This window comes from Harpegnathos saltator, unplaced genomic scaffold (genome assembly GCF_003227715.2).
Source record: "Harpegnathos saltator strain DR-91 unplaced genomic scaffold, Hsal_v8.6 scaffold202, whole genome shotgun sequence".
Lineage (NCBI taxonomy): Eukaryota > Metazoa > Arthropoda > Insecta > Hymenoptera > Formicidae > Harpegnathos > Harpegnathos saltator.
This window is the reverse complement of record NW_020229987.1, coordinates 695,983-722,776: the sequence shown is the minus strand read 5'-3', so window position 1 is coordinate 722,776 and position 26,794 is coordinate 695,983. Positions and strand designations below refer to the sequence as shown.

The 26,794-nt window shown below is 48.3% G+C and overlaps 1 protein-coding gene across 1 annotated transcript; it reads right to left on the bottom strand.

The window, feature by feature from the left end:
• Window positions 1-609: 609 nt before the first annotated feature.
• On the bottom strand, window positions 610-18,936 carry Tat (Tyrosine aminotransferase). Its single transcript, XM_011146706.3, has 11 exons — window positions 18,525-18,936; window positions 12,559-12,663; window positions 11,882-11,949; window positions 10,487-10,645; window positions 7,267-7,458; window positions 6,447-6,529; window positions 3,943-4,012; window positions 2,391-2,519; window positions 2,140-2,223; window positions 1,750-1,848; window positions 610-1,026 (listed from the first exon to the last, which is right to left on the bottom strand). Exons 1-11 carry the CDS (start codon window positions 18,667-18,669, stop codon window positions 865-867), a joined length of 1,296 nt encoding a protein of 431 aa, XP_011145008.1. The 5' UTR covers window positions 18,670-18,936; the 3' UTR covers window positions 610-864.
• Between the last annotated feature and the right edge of the window lie 7,858 nt (window positions 18,937-26,794).

The window sequence follows — 26,794 nt, the reverse complement described above, 5'->3', positions numbered from 1 at the left end:
TTTCAAGCTATTGGAATTTATCGTAGTTGCCGCGCGTTAAATCGTTACGTAAAATGATCGCGCTCGCGAATGTAGTGCAATCTACATGGGACCACAACTGGACACTGTGAAAGCTGCCAGGGACCTGAACCTGGACCTGGACCTGGACCCGGGTGACTAGACGTCGCAGGATATCAACGCGCACTGGTGAGTGTGCAATCAGAACGCTCACAAAGCGTCATTGTGTAGTGCTTAAACGTAAATCGCATTGGTTTCAAGATAAGAAATGCGCAAATATCAATATGTAAAAAACCTATCATATCTGATCTCAGATAAAATATTATTATAAGATTACGACTAAGACTATAAATGAAACTATAAGATAGTATAACAGATCAGATTAATCTACACAATTTTAGGATCTATGCTAGATCCATTTGCACTTACAATTACAATGTTACTATTATTACCACTATAAAATGCCGATATTTGAAAATTGCCGCTTTCGTTTGTTCATTCGTTAACCCATTGTGTGGCGAGTAATCCGACAAAATTGTGCAAGGTCCAGATAACGGTGGCCGAGCTAAATGTCGAAGGAAAGGGGGGGGGGAGAAAGAAAATCAATTGAAATATTTTACGTATCAAACATTTATTACATACATAATTGTACACTTACAGACAATATCATAGAGAATTAAAAATACACATGTACATATACACAAAAGTGAACCAAGACCGAGAGAGAGGCTTTTCGGGATCGTTCAAACATCGCTTTTCCTTTTTTTCGGAGACAGTTATCGCGATCTGGATCCGGTCCGAGAGAAAATAATCAGCGGGGTTTAACGCGAGCATATTCGAGTTCCCTGACGTGTTTTACCTCCCTTTTTAATACGAAATTTCGACGTCGACGAAATTGTTCCTGCCGACGATCTCCGCCGTTTTATAATGATGTCTCTCGCAGAACTCTTGAATTCTCTGACAAGCTTCCTCGAGCATGTCGCCCGGTACGGTAATTACCAGCCTCATGTACGAGGGATAATCGAAGCACTGCAGAATCAACAATCGAGAACGCGGGATATTAGTGAAAACACGTCGAGTACCGTAAAAAGCGAAATTGCATGCCGGTTGCTCATTACGCCCTTTTGTGATACGATGCAAAGATACAAAGATGAGCTATTATTTGGGGAACGTTATTGTTGCGGAAACGCTATCGTTTGTAGAAACGCGGGGAAACCTTTGCAAGCGTTTTTGGCTCTGTGACAAAACGTAAATTTTGAAATTAAATTTTGCAGACAGAGAGAATTGTAAATATTTCTCCGCGACCGACTGCGGAAATTATATGCATCTGACGTATTTCTGAACGTGAGATTTATCAGGGTCAGTAAAATAATCCCGTAAATGCTTAATGTGCATCCAAAATATTTATTAGCGTCACGGTTAATTTAATTTATCGCGACTGTCTATCCCAAACTGTTTTTATATTCATAATATTTATCGAAAAGTGTTTTTCTTTTTTCGCTGTATCGAAACAGTAAACATCCCGCCAACGCTATGCGTACAATGTTTAATTAAAAGGAGTCCCCTCGCGTTTTCTCGTATATTCCCGCGAGTTCGTATTTGCGTGTGCGTGCACGCACGCGACAGAGAGAGAGAGAGAGAGAGAGAGAGAGAGAGAGAGAGAGAGAGAGAGAGAGAGTGAGAGGCGTGTGTATGTGTGTATAATACAGTATTTAAAATGGTCAATGGATAATTTAAACGTCAGAAACGAACCTGGCCGGGCAGGCAAAACACGGATTCTTCCATCAGCAGCCGCTGCACGAATTCCAGGTCGGAATTAAACTCCGGAAAACACGGCAGATCGATGTAGACCTGGAAATCGATTCAATAATTTATGGCCCGTAAATTGCGGCGCACCGGGCCCCCACCTTACTGATAGTATTTGCATTAAGGTATAAATGGCGGTGGCGCGCCGGGACTAATTGTACGACCTATTTATCGTGCGCTCGATTAACATTCCCGCGCGGCTCTATATACAGGCAGGCGGGCGGGCGGGCGGGCGGACGGGGGCTGTCCGTCGGGCCGTCCGACGATCTGCGCGCGTTGTGATTCTTGAAATTACGCGAGGGCGCGACCGGGCTAATTTCAAGCGGAAATCATTACCATCATGTACATCGCTCCATCCGGCATTATCGGCTTCAGGCCCGGTATCTTTGCTACACAGCTGTACGCCAGTTTGGAGTGCGACTGTAACAATTAACGTTCCGATTATTCCACGATGGCGGCTGTAATATGAGATTAATGCGCGCCCCGTAGGTACGCGCGCGCGCACGAGAGATAAATTCGGCTCGGGAGTGATATCGCGCGTTGTGTGATACGTGTGTGACAACGTGTGTGACTGCCGGGAAACTCACGTATAAGGTGCGGATGACGTCGTCGAAGAAGTTCTGCGGCGTTTTCCGTAGTATCGCGGGCAAGGCGCCCTGGATGATGGTGTTGCTGCCGATTATCCGTTGGCTCAGGCAGTGCAGACCTTTGCGAATCTGGATGCAAGAGCGGAAAGATCCGTCGGTCACTTCACAGTCGCGTTCGACACTTGCAACTCTATCGCGTTCCCCGTCGTACTTTGTGATATTCCGCGGTATTAACAGAGACGACGTGAAGTCTCATAATGAACTGCGACGGATACGTTGGTACGAGGACGTAGCCATGCAGAATTTCGTCGTGCTTCGCAAATTTTTTCCCAGTGTATTTAAAAGAACAGAGAGAGAGAGAGAGAGAGAGAGAGAGAGAGAGAGAGAGAGAGAGAACGAGATGGTAAAAGAAAATGAAAAATTTACACACGAAAAATTATACATCAAGCTTCCTCGGTGAATCCGGACAGACGTAGAGAAAGTCTGCCAAAGCGAGCCCGGAGCGCGGTCGAGTCAAGTGCAGTGCGAATCACTTCCAAAAGCTTGATGGTATTCCGCGCGAACTTCGTATATTGTGGAACATCGAACGTGCCGAAAACTGACAGGTATTTACCGGGCCGTTCGAGACTCGCCTATTCGAGAACATCGCCAAAAAGCCGAATATTCGAACCTATCTTTCAAAGCTCGACGAAGCCGAAAAAATGAAAAGAAAAAATAAATCTACAAACGCGTAAACGTCTCGGAAAAAAGAACAATTTGTCTCAAAGTCTTATAAAAAGAAATGCGGAAATAAAATGATTAGTCATCCCCCGAGGCGTTTACGGAGATTATAGTTTGCGACGGCGCAAGGGGATTCCGACGCTTTTCTTTTTTCGGCCTGTTTCGGGAAATGGGCGAAAATTGTGAGAACGATCGCACAATGTTCAGCTATCCCGCAAATCGTCGACAAGAGTTCCGCCGACCTCTTTGTCGTCGACTGCACCTTTGAACTCGAGTTGTAATTCTGATTTAATGAGATAAAACCTCTCTCAATTGAGACACACATCGTTCGGAGAATCTCGTCGAACTTAGCAGGCCTTAGTGACTAAAGCGAAAGAAAAAAAATCCATCGGCGCATTTTCACGCGTCCGCGCGCGTCGTGCACGCGATATGCGCACGTAAAAGCCATTTCGATCTTCCGGCAAGATCTTCATCGCGATTACTCATCCGCGAAACGACTCCGGCAAAGTTATTAAAGAGCGCGAAAATAATCGGTTACGACGTGCAGAGCGCGGCGGTTTAAACTTCGTCCAAGACGATGGCGCCTTCGCAACTCGGCGCGGCATTAAGAACGCGATCGTCGCCGGTTGCCAAAGGGCCGAACTTTAATAGTCGGAATAAAGTTTAATCAACGAAATTTAATCCAATCCTCGCGAAGGCGGCGGCGACGACGGCGGTGGCGGCCGCGGCGCCGAACTCGCCAGGACATGGCCGGCCTCGTTACGGAAACAATGCCGCCGGAGAAGCAATTATTTTCAGGCTGTCACGTATTGTGCCGCGACCGTTTACCCACCTCGGCCTCCAGGACGTTCTGACGATCGTGGATTATTATCCAGCCCATACGCCATCCCGGGACTAGAAATCTGCGGAAGGGGGAAAAACACACAGAGTGAGAGAGAGAGAGAGAGAGAGTGAGAGTGAGTGAGAGAGAGAGAGAGAGAGAGAGAGAGAGAGAGAGGGAGAACGATATGCACGTATCGTCGGATGCTTTTGAAATTTATCCGCGCGAATTTGCATACGGCTGCATAATGCGTTCGCGCTCGGAAAAATCGATCGATCCTGCGTCTAAGGCAAACAACGCAGCAATGTCGCCGCCTTCGTTACATTCAGCACTCGCGATTGATAATTTTCTCGTGCATATGCATCGCGTGCGCGCGCGCGCGCGCGCAACTTTGCAAAAGTCCTTCTCCGCAAAGCAGATTGCGAAGATCTACGTCGTGATAGTACGCTCGGCACTCCTTTGGCAATAAAAACACTCGTGGTCTCGCGTGGAACGCCTACGAGGATAATTACAGGATCATGAGGGGAAAAATCACGGTAAAAATGAATAATAACGTATAATCGCGAAATGTTCGAGAGAGGAAAAAGATGATGGCGATTGGCGGCTCTAGAAGCGCTTATAAATCAACATTTTGGTACCCGTGTAAAAACAAAAAATTGCTCGTTTCCTTCTCAAACGGTCGTTTCGTACGACGCGATATGAAGCGGCCGGTTGTTTTTCATTCGCGCGCCGAGAAACGAAACTGCATTCCCGCGGCCGAGCGGCCAGCAGCTGTCTTTATTGCAGCACGCAATCGTATTGTTTAGCGTGCGGTCGCAAAAAGTCTGGCGTGCGCCGCGATCTCCCGTGCATCACAGCGTGCAAGTTGCGCTCTCTTTATCCTGCGGAATCATTTATTTATCCGCGATGGCGCGGAAGTGCCTCGAGAGAGTGGCAGAATTACGCGGGTTAATACAGTACATCTCTTGGGTTACGCTCATCTATTGTACACATATATGTGTATGTATAATGTGGGCGCGCATAGGTTCATATATATTAATGATAACACTGCGTTGAGATAATTTCAACGCAGAGTTATCATTACAATACATATCCACCTATGCGCGCGCGAAATTTGCATATTGGTTTTGTTCACCGCGAAGAGCTCTCGTCCTTTCTTCCCGATTCAATTTCTCGTTAATTCAAGTGTCATCTATTAGCTAAAAAAGAAGCGCCGCGAATATGCGCGGCGCGTCGCAGCGGCGGTCGCTTTTAATTAATATGTCCGAATCGGATTGGAATATTATACACGTACGTGGATTAATATGCGCAGGGGGGAGCTCTTTTAATTTTCTCTTTCCCGTAAAAGAGAGACCACCCCCCCAGGCCGCTCCCGAAACTCCTATTTCAACGCGCCGTCGTCGCTTTCAATATGGCGTTTTAATTAATGGAAGCTCGTTACGCGATGTTTATTTGTCAAATTACCGCGTTACACCGCGTCCGCCATCGTATAAACGGTGGTGTTGCGCGCGCCCCCTCCGTTCGCCCTACATTCATCGATGTATCATTGATCTGTCTGTCCGTCATTTGCTGTGTATTTTTCGCTTTGCGTTCGCACGTACATCGCTGGATTTTGCACGAGAGACGCGGATTCAACGTTTATACACGGCGAAGCGCCGCCGGGCCGAGCGGCGGCCGCGAAATTTGCGCCGTATAAAATACACACAATCAAAGACTTAGCAACAACTACTGGGAACTCATTTACAACTGGGGGTGCAGCGCGAGTCGGTCGTAAATTAAGTTGCGTTTCAAATCTGATAGCGGTGGAATAATGGAAGCATAATCGCGCGAAACTTCGGGATATCACCGTCCCCCTCGTCCCGCTCGCGACCGCGACGTTTCCATTCGCGCTCAATCGAGACCCGTCCCATTTTCGACAATCGAGTGAATCGAAAAATTTTCGCGCTCTGAACGCGCCTTCCCTTCGCGTACATTTCTTCAGTCAACTTCACTCTTATTCTACGCTTCCGCAATAAAAGGTAATAGGAGCTAACGTGCCGAGAGTAATTGAAAACTTGGCGCGAGGACTCGCCGCGCGCGCGCGCGCGCGCGGTTGGCGCATTTCTGAAAATTATTTCGACCGTCGCGACGTGTTCGCCACTGCCAAAATCGGAACTTTTCCTCCGTCCTTCGTCACGTACAAAGTGCAAATGTTATTTGTGAATTTCGCCGCGCGCGAATGGTCGCGCTGCCTCTCGTGACTATTTAGGTGAAGCGTTCTTTTCGCCGAGACGCTGATACGCCGCGAGGGCTGTCCCGCGAGGACTCTGACCTTGTTTGAATCTTGAGATGTCGAGTAACGCGCCACAATGTGTCTCAAGGGGGCAGATTAGTCGGCCGGTACTTCCGTTTAATGCGCGAAAACAGCAGGTTGTTACGCGCGTAAAAAATTCCGGTGCGCCGCGCGCGAGAGCTCTCCCGTGGCGGACTCGGGGGGCGCCAAAATGCGGCAATTTTATAGTCACTCCACGACATACCTTTTCGTCAGCCCACTGCACGACAAAATAGGAACTTCGGTCGATAGAGACGCTAACGAGTGGAAAGTCCGTCCTGGGAACACCTGAAAACAGCGGCGAGGCGAAAAATGTATTTGCGCATAATGGGGGTGCGAACGCGTGCAAACGCGATACAAAATAACGGAAAAGCCACGCCGCGCTCTTACGTTACACCGCGCCTTTCATCCTGAACCCGTTCGCCGTGTCCTCACAGACGAGAGATCACAATGAACGCGTGTACGCAAGCGTTAATCGTCTTCGGGCGTGTTTAATCGCGCAGCGCCTAATCTGTTTTCGTCGACGCAAAGCCATCGCGGACGTAACTTTCTTTCTTACGCGCGTCATGCAAAAAAGAAGCGGAAGGCGAGATTCAGCCGGAGTGAAAATACATCCTCCATAAAACTCGCCAAGCGGCGAGAAAAGATCGCTCATTGTCGTAACTCTGTAACAGAGAGGAGAGCTTCTCGGAGCGAAGCGCACGTCGCCCCGCGCCCATGCGAAATGTCTTCCGCGCGATTACGATTAATAATTCCGCTCGAACGCGCGCCGTACGGAGTCGCGTCGCGAATCCTTTCCTCTCGCCGTCTCGCAACGAAATGTGGAAAACTCGCCCTTTCCGGATCCGGAACCGCACCGTGCATACTTGTCCCGAATTAATTGCACGGCGGCCCCTTCGAACAAAAGGACGCGCGGCGTCCTTTATTTGCCCCGCAAATGAAACGATTTGTCACTTGATGCTTGGAAAGTGGGGGGCAGGGGGGGGGTAGCCAGGGTGGGGAGAGCGTAATATTCGGGCACGTACCATGTGCTCGTAAATCTCATCGGCTATAATGGGTACGTAGTAACGAGCGGCGATGTCGAGAATGTCAAGTATATGGTCGCGGCTGAACACGGAGCCGCACGGGTTCGAGGGATTGTTTATAACAATCGCCGCCGTCGACTCGTCGATTTGTGCCTCCAGGTCATCCAGATCGATCTCCCAACCGAGCTCCGGCTGGAAACGAACGATTAATATTAATAGGATGCACTCGTGAGGAGAGGTCTCCTTCCTTCTCTCTCTCTCTCTCTCTCTCTCTCTCTCTCTCTCTCTCTGCTCGCGCATACGTTCACACATCGCAGCCTCACTCTGCCTCACACCCTCTTGTGCTCTGTGCGTTATATATTATAGGGTGGGTGGAAACCGCGCCCCTTCCTTTCCGCCTTGTGACGATTTCGGCACGCTCGCGAATTAAGCTTCAGCGGCAGGCGGCGTGGATTCCGACGATTTTGCGACGAAACGCTCCTACAAACCGTATTCTAACGAGATTCGCCCCGAAAGATTTGCGAGGGTATTCGAATTTTATAAAGCTGCGAAAAAGCAGCATGTCGCGTCACGGCGGAAAAAACGATTGCAAATTCGTCGAAGAATCCGCGACGGAGGAACGCGCACAGGTTTCAACATGCATGTGCGAGAGAGAGAGAGAGAGAGAGAGGGGAGACTAAATTGAGTCACAATAAAATCACACCGTACTGCTCGCAAGCTCTCGCGATAATCGCGTTATGCCGGTAATTAATGCGCGAACATGTTTACGGGCGTTTCTCGCAAAATTTCACAATTTCGCCATGACTCTTTTCAGCGGCTGCACGATCCGCGATTTTAATGATATAATTTTTGTAATAACCCCGCTCGCGCGCGCGCGCGCGCGTTATTCCCGCAATTCACCGGGCACGTATGAGCACCGGACGCGTTCGTGCAGAAGCTCGTCTCTGCCGGAATTAAAGCTCCGCCGAACAGTTGGGAGCATATCGCGATGTTTAAAACTTTCTCCCGGCTGTGTTTTCCGAGGCTATCGGACTGCGGTGCCGGCAGATTGAACCGATCCATCCCGCGGAAATCATTTCGGCCAACGTGTTTCTTTCGCGCGAAGCCTCGAGTGGAACCAGTGTGTTTTTAGAGAAACGTTTTCCAGTGGATACGAAACTGCGCGGCGGACGCACGGAAACGCTGGAAACACGCGCACGCGCGCTACCTCCGACATGATAAGACCGCGCAAGTTTTATTCACACACAACGGCGCGTTCGCGCATCGCGGGCAGCCGCGCTATGATGCCGCGCGGCAGCGCACGAATTTCTTGCGCATTCCGCTTTGCAGACGATTAAAGTCACGACTGTGCGGTTGTAATTACTTCGGCGAGGTGAAATACTTGGCGACGAGCGGACGAGTGGGAAAAGAGCGAAAAGAGTGGGAAGCGGGAAACGTTAAAACTTCGCCGCGCGCCAGGCGAAGCTGAAAAGAGTGGAAACTGCCTCATTAGCACTTCGCTCCGACGTTTGAGGATCTCCGAGCGAGCACACTGATTCATCGTGTAAATAGACGACGGGCGCGATTTAAATATGATTTCACGTCATTTAAGGTCACTGGCTTAAAAGGCGCGGTAACGTTGGACGCTCCGATTGGCGCGCAGCAGACTCCGCGCTCTGACGCGCGAATGTCCGAGATGCGCGGAGAGAGAGAGAGAGAGAGAGAGAGAGAGAGAGAGAGAGAGAGAGAGAGAGACTCGTCGCACAAAGACACCTCGCTTGTGAGAGACTTGAAAAGCCCGCGCGAGTCGCGATAGCGCGGAAAGAAGTCGCCGAAGTCGCTGGAATCAAGTCGCGAAATTGCGCAACGGTGAAAGTTAAATGCTTCGACGAGCCGGGGGAACCGCGTCGCGCGCAACAAAGTGCAAATTCCTCGAACTTTTTAGTCGCGAGGTGCTTCGGCACGAGCCGAATCCGAGTGTTTCCGCGATTATCGCACGCGCGATAAATGGAGAAGCGCGAAAATTCCGCGCGGCGGAATTCCTCTCTCTCTCCCTCTCTCCCTCTCTCTCTCTCTCTCTCTCTCTCTCTCTTTCATTCATTCAACGGCGTCGAATGAATTCAAGTCCGCGCTCGCGGATCAATCTGTTTACATCTCGCGGCTGCAAATGCGCGTGAAAAATAATTATCAGTCTCCCGCGACGACACGCGCGCGCCGGGCAGGAAGGTCAAGCGAGAAACTTGCCGTTTAATCATTATTACAAGCCGCAATTTGTAACGTGAGAAACGACGGTAATTTCCGACACATCTAATAGAATGCGTGCAATTAACGCGCGGCCGCGATAAAAGATTCCGTCCGGCCTCGTTTCTCCCGCCACTTCCCCCCGTGACGCGCGAAATAAACGGGTGATATTATGCGTCGTCATTGTTTTTCGTAAATGAATGCATCTCGCGCCCCGGGTGGTTAATAAATTTCCAGATACTAAAAACGGAATGGTATATTTTTGCATACAAAGCCGCGCGGCCGCGCGCTCTAAGCGGCCGGTGGACGACGCTTTAGAAGTGCGTTCAGTAATAACGCGTAACTCAAGAAATACGGCGCGCTGCGGCGCGCGATGTTATATGCACATTTCTTATTAATGACGATGCAACACGGTAGTGCGCGCGCGCGCGCGCGCGCGCGTAACGCCGCTACTTCTTTCGCGGCCGCGATTATCACGGGGCGTAATAGCGGCCACTGTCGCGCCGCGCGATATCGATCAATATCTCACGCGTTATCGCGGCGATATGAAGCCGCGCAGTTCGGTGCGTTATTCGTTATGTCGTTCACGCCCGCGCTCGCGCGGCTTTCACGGGCGAATGAAGCGCCGATTAATTTCACAATCGCGGAAACAGCATTAACACGGAGTGCACAGTGGCGTTCTGTGATGATTTTTCTCTTTTATTTTTTTCTTTCTCTTCTCAAGCGCCATCCCGCGCTCGATCCCGCGAGTCACGGCGAGGCCAGTCGAGTTTTCTCGCTGGATATTATATCTTTGCCACCGTTATATGCTCGATAGGACAAATTTGTGACCCTCTTCGCGATCTGCACTTTTTTTTGTCCCGCGACCTCTGTCTCTCTCCTTCTCTCTGCAGTTGAGACTTAGAGGAAAGTGTTTCCGAGGAGAAAAGTTCTCCTCGCGTGGAAACGCCCTTCTCCGCTTCTTCCCGGGGTTAGGGGGGGGGGGGTGGGAAATACTCACGCGTAAATCGTACGATTTGACCGTAATACCAAGACCTTCCGCCAGCGTTCGATAGATCGAGAAGCCGGGGCGTGGAATCAGGATGTTTTGGCCTTCTCGAGCTAAAGCCGTGATACACAGGTCAAGTGCGCAGGAACATCCGCTGCACAGGATTACGTCCTGCGGGATAAAGAGAGAAAATAAGTTCCCGCCGTGCTTACTGCCCTTATTCGCGTCTCGCTGAAAGCCGACCGTACAAATGCAAAGCCACCTTCGGTATCGAGAAAAGAACCAGAGAAAGAAATCGCTCGTGCATAACTCTGCTCTCTTTATAGCTCCCCGTAGCAATTTTTCCAGGGTTTTACTTGAAAATATGATGATCTCAAAGTGCGTTCTCTCGCACTGAGAGAAAGCGTTCTCAGCCGGATCGAACGAAAGTATAAGCGAGTTCTGCGCGCGATGACTTTTACGGGGATTTTCGGCGATTTTCCGGCGTCAATGGATTCACGCGCGGCTGCACGTACGCAATAAATAATGTGCATGATGAAGGTACACGCGATTAAAAATGTCTCTCTTCCTTTCCGCGATAGGGATTCCCGCGGCGGGCTATGAGCCGGTTGTACAAGCGTGAAAGAGCTCTAAGCTCAACTCGGTTAGTCGATCGCCCGATCGACTGAATAGCGCGCGCGCGCGCGCGTCGCGTAATTTTATATTTAATCGGGTAATTCGATAAATCGTTTGCAAAATTGAAAACTGATTCCCCCCGCCCCCCCCCCCCGTCCGCACGTAACATCGCGCGCGCACGTATCGTTAATCGCGTCCGCGCGTCGACCGATTACACAATCTTCCATTTACATCTCGCGAAATCCCGCAGTGCCGCGGGTTAATTAATACGATCCTTGAGATCGCGCACGGCCGTATATTCGGAGTACGTAAGCGCGACCTCGTCTCGCGGGAATCGTCTCCAAGGCACTGTGTACCACCGCCTCGCCTCGCCTCTCGCCTCCGATCAGCGAATTCGAAAAAATTCACCGCTCCCGTTCGGAGGAGGCGAAAAACGCCCGATTAATATTCCAAGAGCGTTTCGACGAGATCGGCTCGTTCGTGTAAATAAAGCACCGCGATCGCGCCGCGCTGCCGAGAATCTTTGTAAATTCGGCCCTCTTACAAAAAGCCGTCCCCCTGGCCTCTTTGTGTGAAACGTCGCCTGACAAAAAGGCCAGTGTTTTCGTCGAGCGAGAACGAGAGACTGGACTCTTTTATCAAGTGCCGGAACTCACAAAGATACTCGGACGACAAGAGAAATCTCGCGCTAGCCTGGCTCTGTCAGTGACACGAAATTCGTCTCGCGACACGCGTGTCTACCGTCGACACTTGACATGGCCGCGCACCACGTGTCCATCGATCTCCGCGTACCTTAGGATCGACCTTCACAAACTCGTTCGAGCTGTACTCCGCCACGGCCTCTCGCGCCCTCTGATAACCTGCGAACACGGAGATAAGTGAAAATCACAGAAAATCGCTCGCGTAGCCGAGCGAGTGTAATTACACATGTCGTTTAAATTACTATGCTCTCTCTCGTCACTCTCCCTCTCCCCCCCTCTCTCTCTCTCTCTCTCTCTCTCTCTCTCTTCTTCTCTCTTCTTCTCTCTCCCCCCCCTCTCTCTCTCTCTTGCTCTCCATCACGCAATATGCAGCAGATATATCTTTGTGAATAATTGAATCGATATTATTGCGATATTCGTTAATGATTCATCGTTAGAATAGACAAGCGCGCACGTCACGCGCGTCGTAATGAGTAAACGCTAAAATAATTTACGGTATATTATTTAAGCGATTTGCTCGCGTATATCTCATTTGGAAAATTGGTAATATAATACGATATACTGCGAAATGTGATTTATACGTTAGCTGGCAACAAATGCACTCCCCGTCGTCTGTCTCTCTCTCTCTCTCTCTCTCTCTCTCTCTCTCTCTCTTTGGCTTAAAATTCCTACCGCGCGATCTCGGGACTTGGAGAGAGATCGCGATCTAATTAAAGGGATCTCGCGGGAGAGAGGAAAGCGCGCGCGCGCGCGCGGTTCGGCAATTACCTGTGCTCGGCGCATATCCGTTGTACAATTGCGAGGCGACGCTCTCCTGCACCGCCTCGATCACCTCCTTCGGTGGTTTGAGATTGCCGAAAGTCGTGGGATCACCTGCGAAAAACCGCGCTCTGAGAAGAAGTGCGAGCGGAAGTGAGGGGGGAGGAACATCGTGCAACGTGCTTGTCGCGCGATTCGTGCGCGCACGCGAGATTACGTAAGTCGCCGATTGCGCAAATCTCTCGGGCCCCTCTTCGGTCGAATGCTCGCGGCACCGCGAGCACAATTTCGCGTAAGCACCTAATTACACGTACGCCACGTCTCGTTGTAATTGATTACCGAATCCAAACTCGCGCGCCGGAGTAGGAAACGCGTCTGTTTACAGACGTGTCGTCAAAGTGTAACGAAACGCTCGCGCGACCGACGGGTGTTCTCGATATAATTGGAATTAATTAATTGTTTCCCCCGGAGGCTATATATATATATATATATATCTACGTACATATGTACACATATACACCGCCACACAGTCGATCCCGCTGTTGCGAAATTTCTATCGCCGAGTACAACAGCGCGGCGACAAAATAAAATTCGAGCACAGTGAGCGCGCCGCGCAAATTTATGTTGTATGTAATTGCAACTTCGCCGCTCTGTTAATCGGGGAAAGATTATGCCCGCCTACGTCGTTGCAATCATATTTTCCATTTGTGTTTCACATCTCTTCATTGTAGTTGGTGTCAATCAGCGGTTCGCTCGCTCACGCTGGCCGAGATCTTTGAGCGCTCTGGCCGTGTTACTATTTAACGCGCTATTTGCGTATGCGTGACAGCGCGTCGAGTCGGAAATTTTCGAATTATCATTCCTATCGATTGCCATCGATTCGTGCACGCGTTCGTTTGTTGCGTCCGGTTATTTAATAGAGTGTATGCGGCCCGATGACTCTCCGGAGAGACAGTAACAGCGTAACACGTCCGAGAAAAGTAGCGGACGGCTCTCGTTCCGGGTCCGTTTCCGCCGCGAGCGAACGTATTTTAATCTTGATTAAAATGTTCACGCATCGCAACGTCCAACGCTAATATCCGACCAAGTCTCCCCCGCGTGTCTGCCCTATTAAATTCATATTTTACGAAATACGATAACGCGCGCGAGATAAATATGGATGTCTGCCCATTCCACCGTGTAATAAAGACGTAATGAAGGAGCACGTGTGCCTTGCGCGTTTTAAACGGTGACGGTGCAATTTCCGTTGGGAGCTTTGACGATTCGCGTCCCTTTTTCTATCCCTTTTCGTTTTTCGGGGAGCGTCGGTAGAATTTCTTATTTTCTGTCGTTGTCAGTGCGTTACGAAACTTCAAACCGGTTTCGGAATATTTCTGGAACAGGGCCATATCCCGAAACTTCACCGAAAGCGGCACGCCACGTATGCATACGTCACACAGAGGATACTCTGTTCCCCGGCTCGGGGAAAATGTCCCGCCGAAAAAAACCTCGGCTTCCGTATCGTCGAAAAAGCCCTTGAAGAGAATGCTGTATTTTTCATAGAATACAACACACGCGCAAATGCTAATCCAGAAGAGTAATCTTGGGCAGAGTCGAGCCCCCCTTCCCCCCCTCCCTCTCTCTGCGAGACTATCGCAGTTATTTTTCGGCGCGGCGATTTTCGAAGGAAAAAAAAAAGAAAAACTCGCTAGGCAGCCACATTCCATTTTTTTTTTCACGCTGTAATCTTCTTCGAATTGCGTATGTGTAGGATAAAAGGAAGCCCTCGAAAATGTTTGCAACCGCTGGCGCACACTCGCATGGGATTTGTATCGAAATATATTTAGATTAGCATGCTCGTGCGTCAGTTCTATTCTATTCCGCTATAAAATTTGCTGAGGACTGCGCTTCGGACATTTTTCCGATACATTCTGACACATCCGCATTTTGCGCCACTCGCGCACTGCAAATGTTAAGGGGACTCACGCGTCACTACCACCGCCTTTTAACTTTTCACCGCTTATAAACTCTGCGCCGAATAGCTAAAATCGCGCATCCCGGCGCGGCAAGCCTGAGAACTTTGCGAAGAATTAAAAAAGTTTACGGTATTACAAAACAAAATACGATCAAGTTCGATCGGAGGGCGAAAATCCTTTTTACTCTTCGGTTTGTGCGCGAATAGTTCTCGGCTGGCAAATTTTTGTTTCGCGGTCTCTCTTTCGTCTCTCCTTCGAATTTCGAGAAAATATTTTCGCAAAAGCGTCGATTGAAAAGCGTGTTTTGTGATCCACCTGCCTTCGATAATTTATCAATTATAATGTTGATGAATCAATTTTTCCGTAATTGAAGGGCCGTTTTAAATCAACATCGCACGCAATTATTTGCACAACATTTATGTCGTTCTAAAAATTCCTTTAAAGAGTCAGAAGCATTTTATTTACGACGTTGCATTTCGATCGCTGCAGCGCGTTAAATCGCTTATCGCTGGAAAAATGTTAAGCATTTATGCGGCGTTTCTTTAAATCGAGCAAAGCGCAAAGCGCAAAGCGTCGTAGAAATTTGACCGAGCAAAGCGTATTGGAATTGCCGTAACGTCTGGCAAGCTCTTGTCCGCAAACCCTCTCGCGAGAAACTTGTTTCTTCTAGCAACACGACGGATCGCTAAACAAAATATTGTCCACGTTACACTTACGTGTTTGCGTATCAATATTTTCCCAAGGCCGCAACCGAGTGTATGAAGTTCCGATGCTTTCGCACGGAAGCAACTGGAAGATTCGTGACAACGACGTTCATCGATATTTCCTCATGTTTTCAATATTCATAACGTTAATACTCGCCGAGGCGAAGAAAGAAAAACCCAATGTCTCTTTTAACGTGCGATTATTTCCCGTTCGAATTCCGTCGGGCGAAAGAAAAAAGCAACCGCGAACATTCGAAAAAATGTCATCGCGAAATTTGATGGGACAACGATGGACCACCGTGTGTATATGATAACAAAATTGCACTCGATTGCCCCAAAAATCACGTACGAAAAAATCATGTGGACATCTCGCGCGCGCGCGAGGACGTTTTTACGATTTTTTTCTTCTCTTTTTCTCGTTTTCGTTTCCTCTTTTCGCTTCCTCCATTCCTTTTCTCTCTTTCGTAGCGAACGGACGGGATCGAATTCGGCCCGACATTTTCGAGCCGGTTCCCGCAGTGTTCTAGAGCTAATCAAAATGCCGCGCGCTTTCGTATTCTCTGGCGCGCGTCTATTCTCTCCTCGCGCCGGATAATTCGGTCTCCCATTTTTCGCCGACCCGTCAAACTTTTCGCACGAATCAACGCCCGCTCGGAGATCATGCATATTGAGCATCTAACCGTGCTCATAGGGAACAACGAAAGTTCGCAATTTGTATGCATTTACTCGCGTTTACCGCGCAAAGCCGGCGGTGGTAAAGCCTTTGTCGGCAACGACGGCCGCTTCATATACGCGTAAAGACCGTGTCACACCAGCGACTCGCGGCTGCGACTGCGACTGCGATTTCTTGTTTTCCAATCACACTTGCGATTGGCGATCGCGGCTGCGGCTAAATATTGTCACACGTACAATCCCAGAGAAGAGGTTTACATTCTACGAGATCTACTGAATAATAGTCTATCTCTTTATTAAATTGTTTCGACATTTAAAAAAAAATATGTAACACATAAAACAACATTAGATATAACCCTATTCTAACGATCACCGGCTTCTACATACTATTAAATAAATGTGATTATGAAGAGCGGGTCACGTGATTGTACGGAGTTCTGTGATTGGTTGCGACTGCGGCTGCGACTCGAAAAATGGACAGCCGTCCAAACGATAGTCGCGAGTCGCAGCTTCCTGGATTGGTCGAGGAAAAGTCGCAATCGCAATCGCAGTCGCGAGTCGCTAGTGTGATATGGCTGTAACGCTTTTCACGAGGTGAAACGCCGCGGGCACGAAACGAGCGAACGGAACTAATCATTTCGTCCTGCGAATCTTCCTGCGCGACCGGACACGCTCGAAGCGGCCTTTTATTATTTTTCAGCGAGTTCTGCGATCGCTCTCTCTCTCTCTCTCTCTCTCTCTCTCTCTCTCTCTCTCCTCCTCTGCGACGGAGCGCAGCGCGTCGACGGGAAAAAAGCGCGCTGCGGAAGACGCGAGTCTCCGCTCGCGGCGCGAGCGAGTCCTTTAATTACCGTATCGTTTCATGCATTAGCGCGGCCAAAGGTGCACGAGCCACGTCGCGCAATCTCGCTCTCGGGCCTGCATGTTGCTCTTATGTCTCTGCGTGGGTTCTGCAATAAAGCGCGACGTATAAGCCCCCGCCCCCGAACCGGAGAACGATCGTTCGTGTCGGTCGTGCCCTGTCCTTTGCCGCGCGCGCGGGGGAAAAATTAAATAACCGCTTGATTGCACCGCCGTGATAGACCGTTGCGCTCGCGCTTTCCCTGTCTTTCATTCCTCCTCGTCGTCGTAGAACGATGAGATTCCGAAGAGCCCGTTGAACGTTGCCAGGATTCGAATATTGCGGCGCGAATAAACGCTCGCATTCCCGGAGGAGGGCTCTCTTAAAAGTCACGCGATATAATCGGATCGAGCGGTTTAGCGAGGTATCTCAGATACGCGAGCGATTTGGCACGTTCTGCCATCCGACTAGAAATTTTGATCAGGTTCATCTGACATTGACAAGGATCTAATAGGGTGAATGAAAGGTAATCCTAAGTGAGTCAGTCCTTATAATGTTCTAACGACAAGTGAGTAAGGAAGACCTTTATAAGGTTATAATGATTGGGTCAACATTAGGATCTTAATGTACCAATCTAGTGTATGATATAATATGGTTCAGTTTATCAAGTCCTTGTCGGGATCTTATTCATTGTACCTAATATGATTTGCATTATCAAGTTTTAACAAAACAATTTTTGGGTGTCATTATGCCAAATATAAAGATGTTTGCATTGAAAGAACACTTCGGATCACTTGAATATATTTGTAAAATGCTATAGAAACTCTCCTGTTTTTAGCAGTCAATAAATAGTTGTAAAATTAACGTGACATGCAACTTTTCTCTTTAACACTACTTTGTGTCTTGTCACCTTGTGATACTTTATGATCTTATGATATTTATTTTATGTTTCTTTCCCGAAACATTTTACAAGTATGCTCAAGCGATCTAAAATATTATTTCATGCAAATATCTTTTTATTTGGAAGTGACATGAAAGAACTTTCAGCGTGTCATTTCTTATTTCTAATGTCAACATCCAATATAGCCGTGGCGAGTAATCAGGAGCCATAATTTGAAAAAAAAAAAACCGTAATAAGGATTCCATAAGGTAACTCAATAAGGACCTGACTATGAATCCTTACCAAGGTCCTGATATCCACGCTGCGTTACATGACTTACTAGGACCCGATAGTATTATCTTATTGGGACCTGATGTCCAAATGAGGTTAACCTGATCAGGGCTATGGGATAAATTTCTAGTCGGGTAAAAGTATCAGGCCTGTGTCGGTTTCCTAGCGCGAGTCCACACTTTTATCTCATAGTTTTATCTCCGCGCCCGAAACTTTGGATTCTTTTACGAGCGACGCAGCTTAATTACCCCAGCGATTGGATCTCCTGAGGCGTTCGATGGACACGACGCGCGTGCTCTTAAATCCAAAAAGGAGGATAGGTCCTCGAGTGGTAATGTTAGATAAAAATCATACGAAGCGCGTTTGACACGTTTTGCAGCATTGAGCGAGAAGCAAAAGGAACCGCGGAATGTGCTTCACTTGAGTGAAATTTCCGAGCTTGTCTCGAAAAGTGTCAAGCATCTGGAAAGATTAGATACCGCCGGACCGTCGTCGTCGTCGTACTGCTTAGGAGTCAATGATATTCAAGTCGAGCCTACTAGTATGCAAATGAACAATCGAGCGTAAGGATCGGCTCGTGGCAAGGAGCAGCGGGCGCTCTCCCGCGGCGAGATACCCTTGCGCGGACTCACCGATGGACAACGCGATCATCGGCTTGTTGGGGTTCGGCTCGACGACGATGTTCTCCACGATCGACCTTATGGGATTGTGCGTTCGCCTGGCGATGTCGGATGCGCGGACGCTCCATCGTTCACGGAAACTCACGGGCAAGGACATCTCTCGCTCGGTCGTGTCGCGTGTCGTGTCTGCGCCCCTCGGAAGCTTCGGCTGCTGATGTTGGACGGTGATCTCTGCGCGGTCAACTAGAGCCGCCGGTCTCTTCTCGCTTCGAGTGTTCTCGCAAGGACACGTGCGGATCCCTCGGCTCGCAGGTGCGACTTGAACTGGGGTATACTGGGTGCTCACGACCGATTTCTCGACGTAAACGGTCCTCGCACGGCTGGTGGTGCTCTGTCACTGAGGCCCGATCGCGGCAGCGCGCTAATAATCGAAACGCTCGACGGAGGCTCGAGGACGAACGAACCGGTCGGATTGGTCTGTTCGGCGCCACACCTTCTTTCATAATTAATTAAACAGAATCCCTGCTTACCTTACGTAGTGAGAGAGAGAGAGAGAGAGAGAGAGAGAGAGAGAGAGAGAGAGAGAGAGAGAGAGAGAGAGAGAGAGAGAGAGAGAGAACATTGAGTGCCAGGAACGACTTCGTTCGTCGTTCCGTGCCTGTAAACAGAATTCTCTCCCGTCTCTTTCCTCCCTCTCTACCCTCTCGTCGTTTACCCGTCTCGGTCTCCCGGCGAGTTTAGAATGTAGAACCTTAACTACGGTGGTTCTATTTTGTTGCAACTCGCTAATGTTTATGCAATTATACCTTGTAACTGTTTACTCGCTCTACGAGTTACAGTCGCGGGTTATTCGCGAGTGCCGTTTCGGTCCAACGGCGACAACGACGACAACGCCGTCGACGTCACGAGCGTACGTTTGCTCGTTAATTGAATTTGACACGCGACGCTCCAACCGTCGTGCCAGCCACCGCAAGTCCCTGAACATCGGGGATGAACGGGACTTCAGGGGTGTTTTCAAGGAAGGAATTCGCCGTCGGCGAAAAATCAAAGCCGGCGGAAAAATCGATCGCGGAAGCGCGACGCGAAAAAGCAGAGTTGAATTTTATCAGAATTTTTCGATATTTTTGTACTGTATCTCTGCGGCCTCCCCCCCCCTCTCTCTCTCTCTCTCTCTCTCTCTCTCTCTCTCTCTCTCTCTCTCTCTCTCTCTCTCTCTGTTACAGTTATATTATTAACTTTTTCCCCGTGTACGCGAATATAACCCCTGTTTTTTTTCTTTTTTTTACACTCGTCCACGCAACATCTGCTGCAGTCGAATAACGACTGCAGTTACTGTCCATGTAGAGCTCGTTGAATCACAATTGTAGTTGATACGTTTCCGTGCCTTTTATTGTTGTGCATTATTTCGGCGAGTGCATTAAAGGACCGACGCGCGTCCGACATTGCGACACCCTTCGCGACAACTCCGCTCTATGAGGTGTGAAAGGTCCAATCAGGTTTTCGCATGATTAACAGCAGAAAGATCAAAGTGGCGGGCATGTACAAGGAAGAGAAAAAGTTTACAAAAGTAACCAATCTTTCAGATTCGCGTTTCATCGTTCGAAGTTTGCACGCATACGATATACGATATGATGCGTGATTTCCACCATCGCTGGAGTTATCGCGTTAGACGCAGTGGGGATGCGATTTGACGACGATAATTACGCGTATAATGTTTTCGCGAATTGATCATGTGATATTAATTGCGCAGGTGGACGTGAATTTAATGAATGCCGGATGTAGCGATCGGAAAATGCAAATATAAGGGCAAATCCGTAAATCGTAAATCCGTAAAATAACGGCAGCGCGTGTGAATTAAATGAAGCCTCCAAATCGGAATGAATGCGGAGTATTAGCGGACAGATTTATACAAAGACAATCAATACTTCCCGTTAAATCCGCGATATTAACGATTATGTCGTATGTCTTGACGTGTGACACAGCTGCGAGCGGATGATTAATTTGAAAATTGCTCGGAATGTCGATATCGACAAGATATCGTGTGCGATATTTTGCTGTCCATCGACGGCATGATGCCGTCGCGCTTGTTTCGACGTTTTCGAAATAGACATCTTTGGCTGTGTGAAAAAGTAAAGCACACAGATATAGTTAAAACCTGCGACGTTTATTAATATAGAATAAATCTACGATAAGAATTGTTCGAGTGCTTCAGCTCTAATAGTATTTTGATGCCAACGTTTATATTGTATAATCAAAGCACAAAAAATATGCGAGGCTAATTATGTATTATACTTTCGATACGTCGAAACAAACGAGCGGAACGGCTCCGCGTATTGATAAAAGTGATAAAAACGGAACGGATTTTTAACATGACTATCAAGCGAGAAGCGAGGAAGTCGTGCGAGAAAATCGTGCGACAGATTTGGTTTAATACTTACACCCTATATAAGGTGTTGCGGAACGTCCGACGTTAACTTTAAGGAAAGACCCTTTCACCGCGCTGGAGCCGAGTTTTTCGCGAGCGAGAAACTCTCAGGTGCGATTCAGCGATTAATAATTACCGGCAAAAATTTCCGCGAACTTTGCCGCTCCCTCAAAAACCAAATTCAAAGTTTAATCGCCGAGGCGTTTAGCGTCGAATATTAACAAGTTGCGACAAATAATATCCCCTTTCGCGGGAAAACTGACTTGAGAATTATTGGAAGATTTACCATGAAAATGGCGAGATGCAGACTCTGCGACGCTCCGTATGCCCGTTGAAAATGTATTATAAATGTCCGTGTGAACAATTAAAACGCACGCGGAGACCGGCCGCAGAGTTGTCGAGGAGGCGAGTTTTGCGGACGACCAAGTTGGCGCAAGGTCTCCGATTATGCGTGACGACAATGGATATTTTTCTACGTTGCAAAATGTCGGCGAAAAAAGAAGCGATTTTTTAACTTCAAGAACGCACAGACAGGGTGTCCGCTCAACTTTTCTGTCGCAATCTCCGAGCCGCTTTGCGACATTTGCTCGTAAATCGCGGGATCTTTAATAGAAGTGTTTACGCGCCGTGTGCTCGGCGAAGTCTCCTACGTATCGCACGCAAATCGTCGGATATTCAGGAGGAAGATGCGATTCCTTGCGATATATGGTTGTTCTTACGTGGCCAGTAAATCGAGATTATTTAGCAGACGTTAAAAAATCGTAGACCATCAGACGACACCATCGGACGAAGTAGCAATAATGGTTGATTTGTAGGGTATAAAGTGACACCTGGTCGGCATAGAAAAATACGCGGGTGCATGCAAATCGTTCGCGATAGAGGATAAGTCTGAAATAAATTTCGGGCATTGTCCAAGCGCTTTCTCGTTTTGCCGGAGTCGCGCGTCACCGGAGAAAGAAGCCAGCATGCAGACGACCTGCAAAGACACACTGAGGTGTCGTTCTGACATCTTAAGGGTGTCGTAAATATCGACAGCCGAAAATGCAATTTCTAAAAATACAGGACGTGCCGTTGTTCGCGATTAACGTTAAGCCGGGACTTTAATGCTCGTTCGATTCGATGACCCGACACATTCATCCACGATCTTTCCTCCAACGGGATCGACTGTCCGAACCTGCGCAACGAAAAAACGCAAGCGACAAAAAGCGCAAACCTGGCTTGAGCGCGGTGCATTTTATGCACACCATTCGGACGATCGACGAGCCTCGCGTCTTACGCGTCTAATTTAGGGAAATACCCGCCTCGAGTTTGAAACAATGTTCTCGTGAATTGAAAAATCTCCGTGCACTTGGCGCGCGCGCGCGCGCTCGCACTTTACACACCGCCGCCGAGAATTAGCTAAGACCAGCAAAGAAAGACATTTTACAGTTCCCGCGTGCTACATCGCACTCGGGAGATTGCGTTGCAGCTAAGCTGCAACGATAAAGCTATTCAGGACGTCAAAATCTACCAAGGGCGGGAATATCATGAGCGCTCTCTCGTCCCTCTCTCGCCCACGGATTCAACGAGAGAGGCGATAAGGAAAGGAAAAATTATTGGGTGGTACTAAATTAAAGCGCGACGAAGACTCTTTAACGAGGCTTGCCTAGCCCCCGCCCCGCTAACCCCGTCCTCCTTGCTCTTCTCTCGGTTCACGAAATGGATTTCGAGAGGAATGTTGCGGCTCCGGTTCCGCGATGTTCTCCGTCGAATTTTGTCAAGGTGTCGGAGAGAGACTGGGCCAAGATGGAATTTTGCGTATCGCGAATCTATTTTACGGGATACGCCATGTGTGCCAAACCAAGGCCGCGCTCGTTGGAGGCTCGACTTCTTGCTATGCTAAACACTCTGGTCTCGGTAGGATTCCTTTACGACGGACTTCTCTCTCTCTCTCTCTCTCTCCCTCCCTCCCTCCCTCTCTCTCTCTCTCCCTCTCTCTCTCCCTCTCTCTCTCTCTCTCTCTCTCTCTCTCTCTCTCTCTCTTCCTTCGCTCCTTCTTTTCCCCTCTTGGCGCTGCGCTCTTTGAGGTTCCCTCCTCATAAACTTTCTTACGACGTCTATCGGTTGATACAAAGATACGCATCGGGGACTTTTCCTCACTAATAAGAATCTTGAACGGAAAGTAACGGCGACACGGCGACGGTATTACTCAAGCATAATGTAAGAGTATCACCGCGCTCGGAAATGAGATGGCGAGAGACGTAAAGTAATACGGAGAGAGAGAGAGAGAGAGAGAAAGAGAAAAAAAGAGACACGTACATATGTGTAAAATTCTCCACGCCTAATGAAGTATGACGGTCATTATAATTATTGAAATAATAATAACGTGCGAATAAACGTCACTCTCGAGCAGAACAATGATTCTTGCGTCGGTCCTTTTAATGTAGAACTTTCGGTTGGCTCGGAATCGTCGAAACGTCTATTCGTCCAGTTATCTCTACCGTATTGTGCCATTTTTACTTGTTAAGACTCGCAGTTTGACATATCCGCTACGGCCATATAGCGTCCATAAATTGGCACCATTTTCGTGATACAATTTCGTGCGGCGCGTTTAAATAGATTATAGTTCAATAGAGCTTTGCTCCGGCGATCATTGTCACGCGGCTTTGCTCTCTCTCTCTCTCTCTCTCTCTCTCTCTCTCGATAAATTTTCACGAATTATCGCTTTGGCAAATATCGCTCCGACTAGCTCTCGCGATCGAATATGAGAGCGACGATCATTGCGCTATTTCAACGAGGCTGAAAGGGGAAGGGGGCAGGCTATCTTCCGGGAAAATAATATAAAAATTTCGAGAGCGCTCGCTAATTGAAAATTGCAATCCGCAGTTGAACTTCGTTACGCAATTAACAGCGGAAATTGAGCCGGAGCGGAGTAGAGCTCATGAATGTTCAGAAGGATGATTTACGACGAAAAAGAGACGGGGAAATTGATCGGCGATCGCTAATCAGAATTTAATGTATCTCCCGTGTCTCCTCTGTCGCCAATATTAATTGAGCTTGCGAACTTTTAATTACAACCTGCAAACTTAACGGACCCGTAAACTCGTAAACTTTCAACCACGGGCTTTACAGCCAATGAAAAAGTACTTACCGGCCGTACTGATTATTTCGGCCGCCCTCCGCGGTATCAAATTCAGTTCGGCTAAATGCGCTCTCCGTCGTACGATAAAACCGCCGAGAGATTCAACATATGCAGACGGGTGTAACGATAACAGGATAAACTACCTGCTTTTGAATCTATGGAGGTCCGCCGCTCCGTTCTCTCTCTTTCTCTCTCTCTCTCTCTCTCGGCTAACACCGCCACGTTGAAGTCACACGCAAATCCCGAATTCTCGGTGTCTTGCATTAATAATAATCCTTTACTCGATATTCTTCTGAATACTTGAATACGAAACATTTCTGACGAGGCGAATGAAACCGTCAGCTACAAACGGCTGACGGCACTCCCGCGAAGATCCCCAGATGCGGCTGAGACTTTGCAGTCGAGCGTTAACCCTTTTCGTCGTCCAAATGATCCTCGACTTTTCTTCTCAAACGACCCATGGAAATTCATTCGCATTCGCGACGATATCGCGTCTAGTTTCGTAGACTCGTGTCAATAATTCAGTATTCAACTACTGCGACTGTACGCGTTCGCAGCGGTATACCGGGTGTTTCAGACCACCCAGACGGGTCACCCGATTTTTTCGTTAACGCGACATTGTAGAGAAAAATATTTCAGACAAAAGTTGTAGGGCTTCAGAGGATCTATTTACCGACGCTATGAATTTAACTTTGGAACAACCTTAAAAAATCCAGTCAAGATCAACGTAAAAATCTTAAACGGTAACCCCCCGAATTTTTTATCAGCGCCCTGAATTTGATTAATTCGATGATTTTGAAATTTCCAAAAATCAGCAAGTTAACAAAAGTCAGGGCGCTACTGTAAAGATATGTTCTTGAGACTAAATAGAGCAAAAAAATATAGTACCATTTTTTCTTCCGATGACAAAGAGTTAGCGAGATATCGTGAGTTAAATATTGAAAAAGTTATCAAGTTTTCCTTAAATAATCTCAAAAAGTATTAGGTAAAAAAAAAATGTTTCAGACAAAAGTTGTTCAAATTAATTGCTAGAAAAAGATGATGTAATAAAAAATTGGGGTATCCATTTAAGATTTTTATGTTGATCTTGACTGGACTTTTCAAGGTTATCCCAAGGTCAAATTCATAGCGTCAGTAGATAGAATCCTCTGAAGCCCTACAACTTTTGTCAGAAATATATTTTTCTCTACGATGTCGCGTTAACGAAAAAATCGAGTGACCCGGGTGGTCTGAAACACCCGGTATATATATCGAGTACATTGTTAACGGTGAAAAGCTCGTAGAAACGCAATTTAGAGACGGCAGACTCGTGCGTAGAAGCGTGCGAGGTTATTGTAAAATCCGTGCGTTTCAAGGTTCATCGTCCCGGCTCGAATCAGCTTGAACGTCTCTCATTATCGGGACGAACGTTAAGAGAGGTGAGATGCACGGCATCATCACCGTTCCCTTTCGATCTTTCGTAAGAGCCAGCCGCCTAAATATTCATTTATCCCGTGATTTTAATTTCTTGAAACGCAGTTGGCTCTTCTTCGGAGGCTCGTCTCCGCTCTCTATGCTAAACGCGTTGACCCCAAAAGGACTCGCTGGGCGGCGCTCGGCGCTTCCGCCGAAAGTGGTTCTCCTCCTGCGCCAGCGCGGATCATTGTTGAATAAACTGACGTGTGCCGGCTCTTGTCGGCGAAATTATTCAGCGCTTGTTCGCGAGCTCTGCAACTCGACTCGTTACAAAGCCACGTCCCTCGTACGACTTTTCAAGCGTCGTAACATTTTGACGTCATTTTGGCGCTGTTTCGGCGCTGCGTCTTCACCGTCTACGAGCTTTTCAGTCGGTAATTTACTTGACGGCCGAAACATAAGCGCGTGCCCACGGCACTTTGTTATCACCTTTGATCCCAAACTCGACGAGTCACTTTGAGATCTTTGAGAGAGAACGATATCGACTGTCGGCCGCGCTTTCGCCTGATCTGTGCCGATCCCCTCGTTGTTAATTATACAGTGGAATCTTGCTGAGACGCGCGCACGTTCGCAAAACTGATCCCACCTCGTGCGAAGTACAACGACACAGACTAATGACGAGAACGGGGGGGGGGAGGGAGGGAGTTGCCGCACGTGTCATTATACGCGAAGACGGTGTGTCACGGCGCGAATTTGAAAGCGCCCTGCGCGAGACCAGGTATGATTAGTGATAATACGCTTATTCGGAGCGTACGACCGCGCTCGCGTATAAGCCAAAGCTTACATTCCGCGAACGTAGCACGCGCCGTTCCGCGCCGAACGAATGAATAATAATGACGATGTTCACGTAACATTCGCTCGCGCGCGTATACACACATGTATCAACGCCGATTCGGCGACTCGATAATCTCGTATCAATTTGAATTTGTGTGAAAAAGAAAAAGAACAAAAAAGCACGAACACACGCCGCGAGGAAATCGCCACTTTCGTGCGTATTTGAGCGGAGCGCTCGTGTGTTCCGAGGTGTCATCTCCGTCGACGCTTTTACGCACAATCGAACACCATTTTATCTTCGCGCGGATATAAAATGATTTCGGGTACGTGCTGTACGCGCGCACGTCGATACATCGACGGTGTCGATTCAGCTGTAAATATGCAGCAGATTGCGCGCATTAAACGACGGGAAATTAACATCGTTGTTACAAATCCCAGCTACGCGTCGCTCGATTTCTTTCCAGCGGGTGGAATGGGTAGCAAAACAAGGTTGCAACAGTGCTTCGA

Coding starts and splice junctions, on each gene's coding strand:
- Tat (XM_011146706.3), bottom strand. CDS start 18,669: ATGTCCTTGCCCGTGAGTTTCCGTGAACGATGGAGCGTCCGCGCATCC. Junction 4,013..6,446: donor TGCAGTGGGCTGACGAAAAG/GTATGTCGTGGA, acceptor CCCCTTCCGCAG/ATTTCTAGTCCCGGGATGGC. Junction 1,027..1,749: donor TGTTTTGCCTGCCCGGCCAG/GTTCGTTTCTGA, acceptor TTGATTCTGCAG/TGCTTCGATTATCCCTCGTA.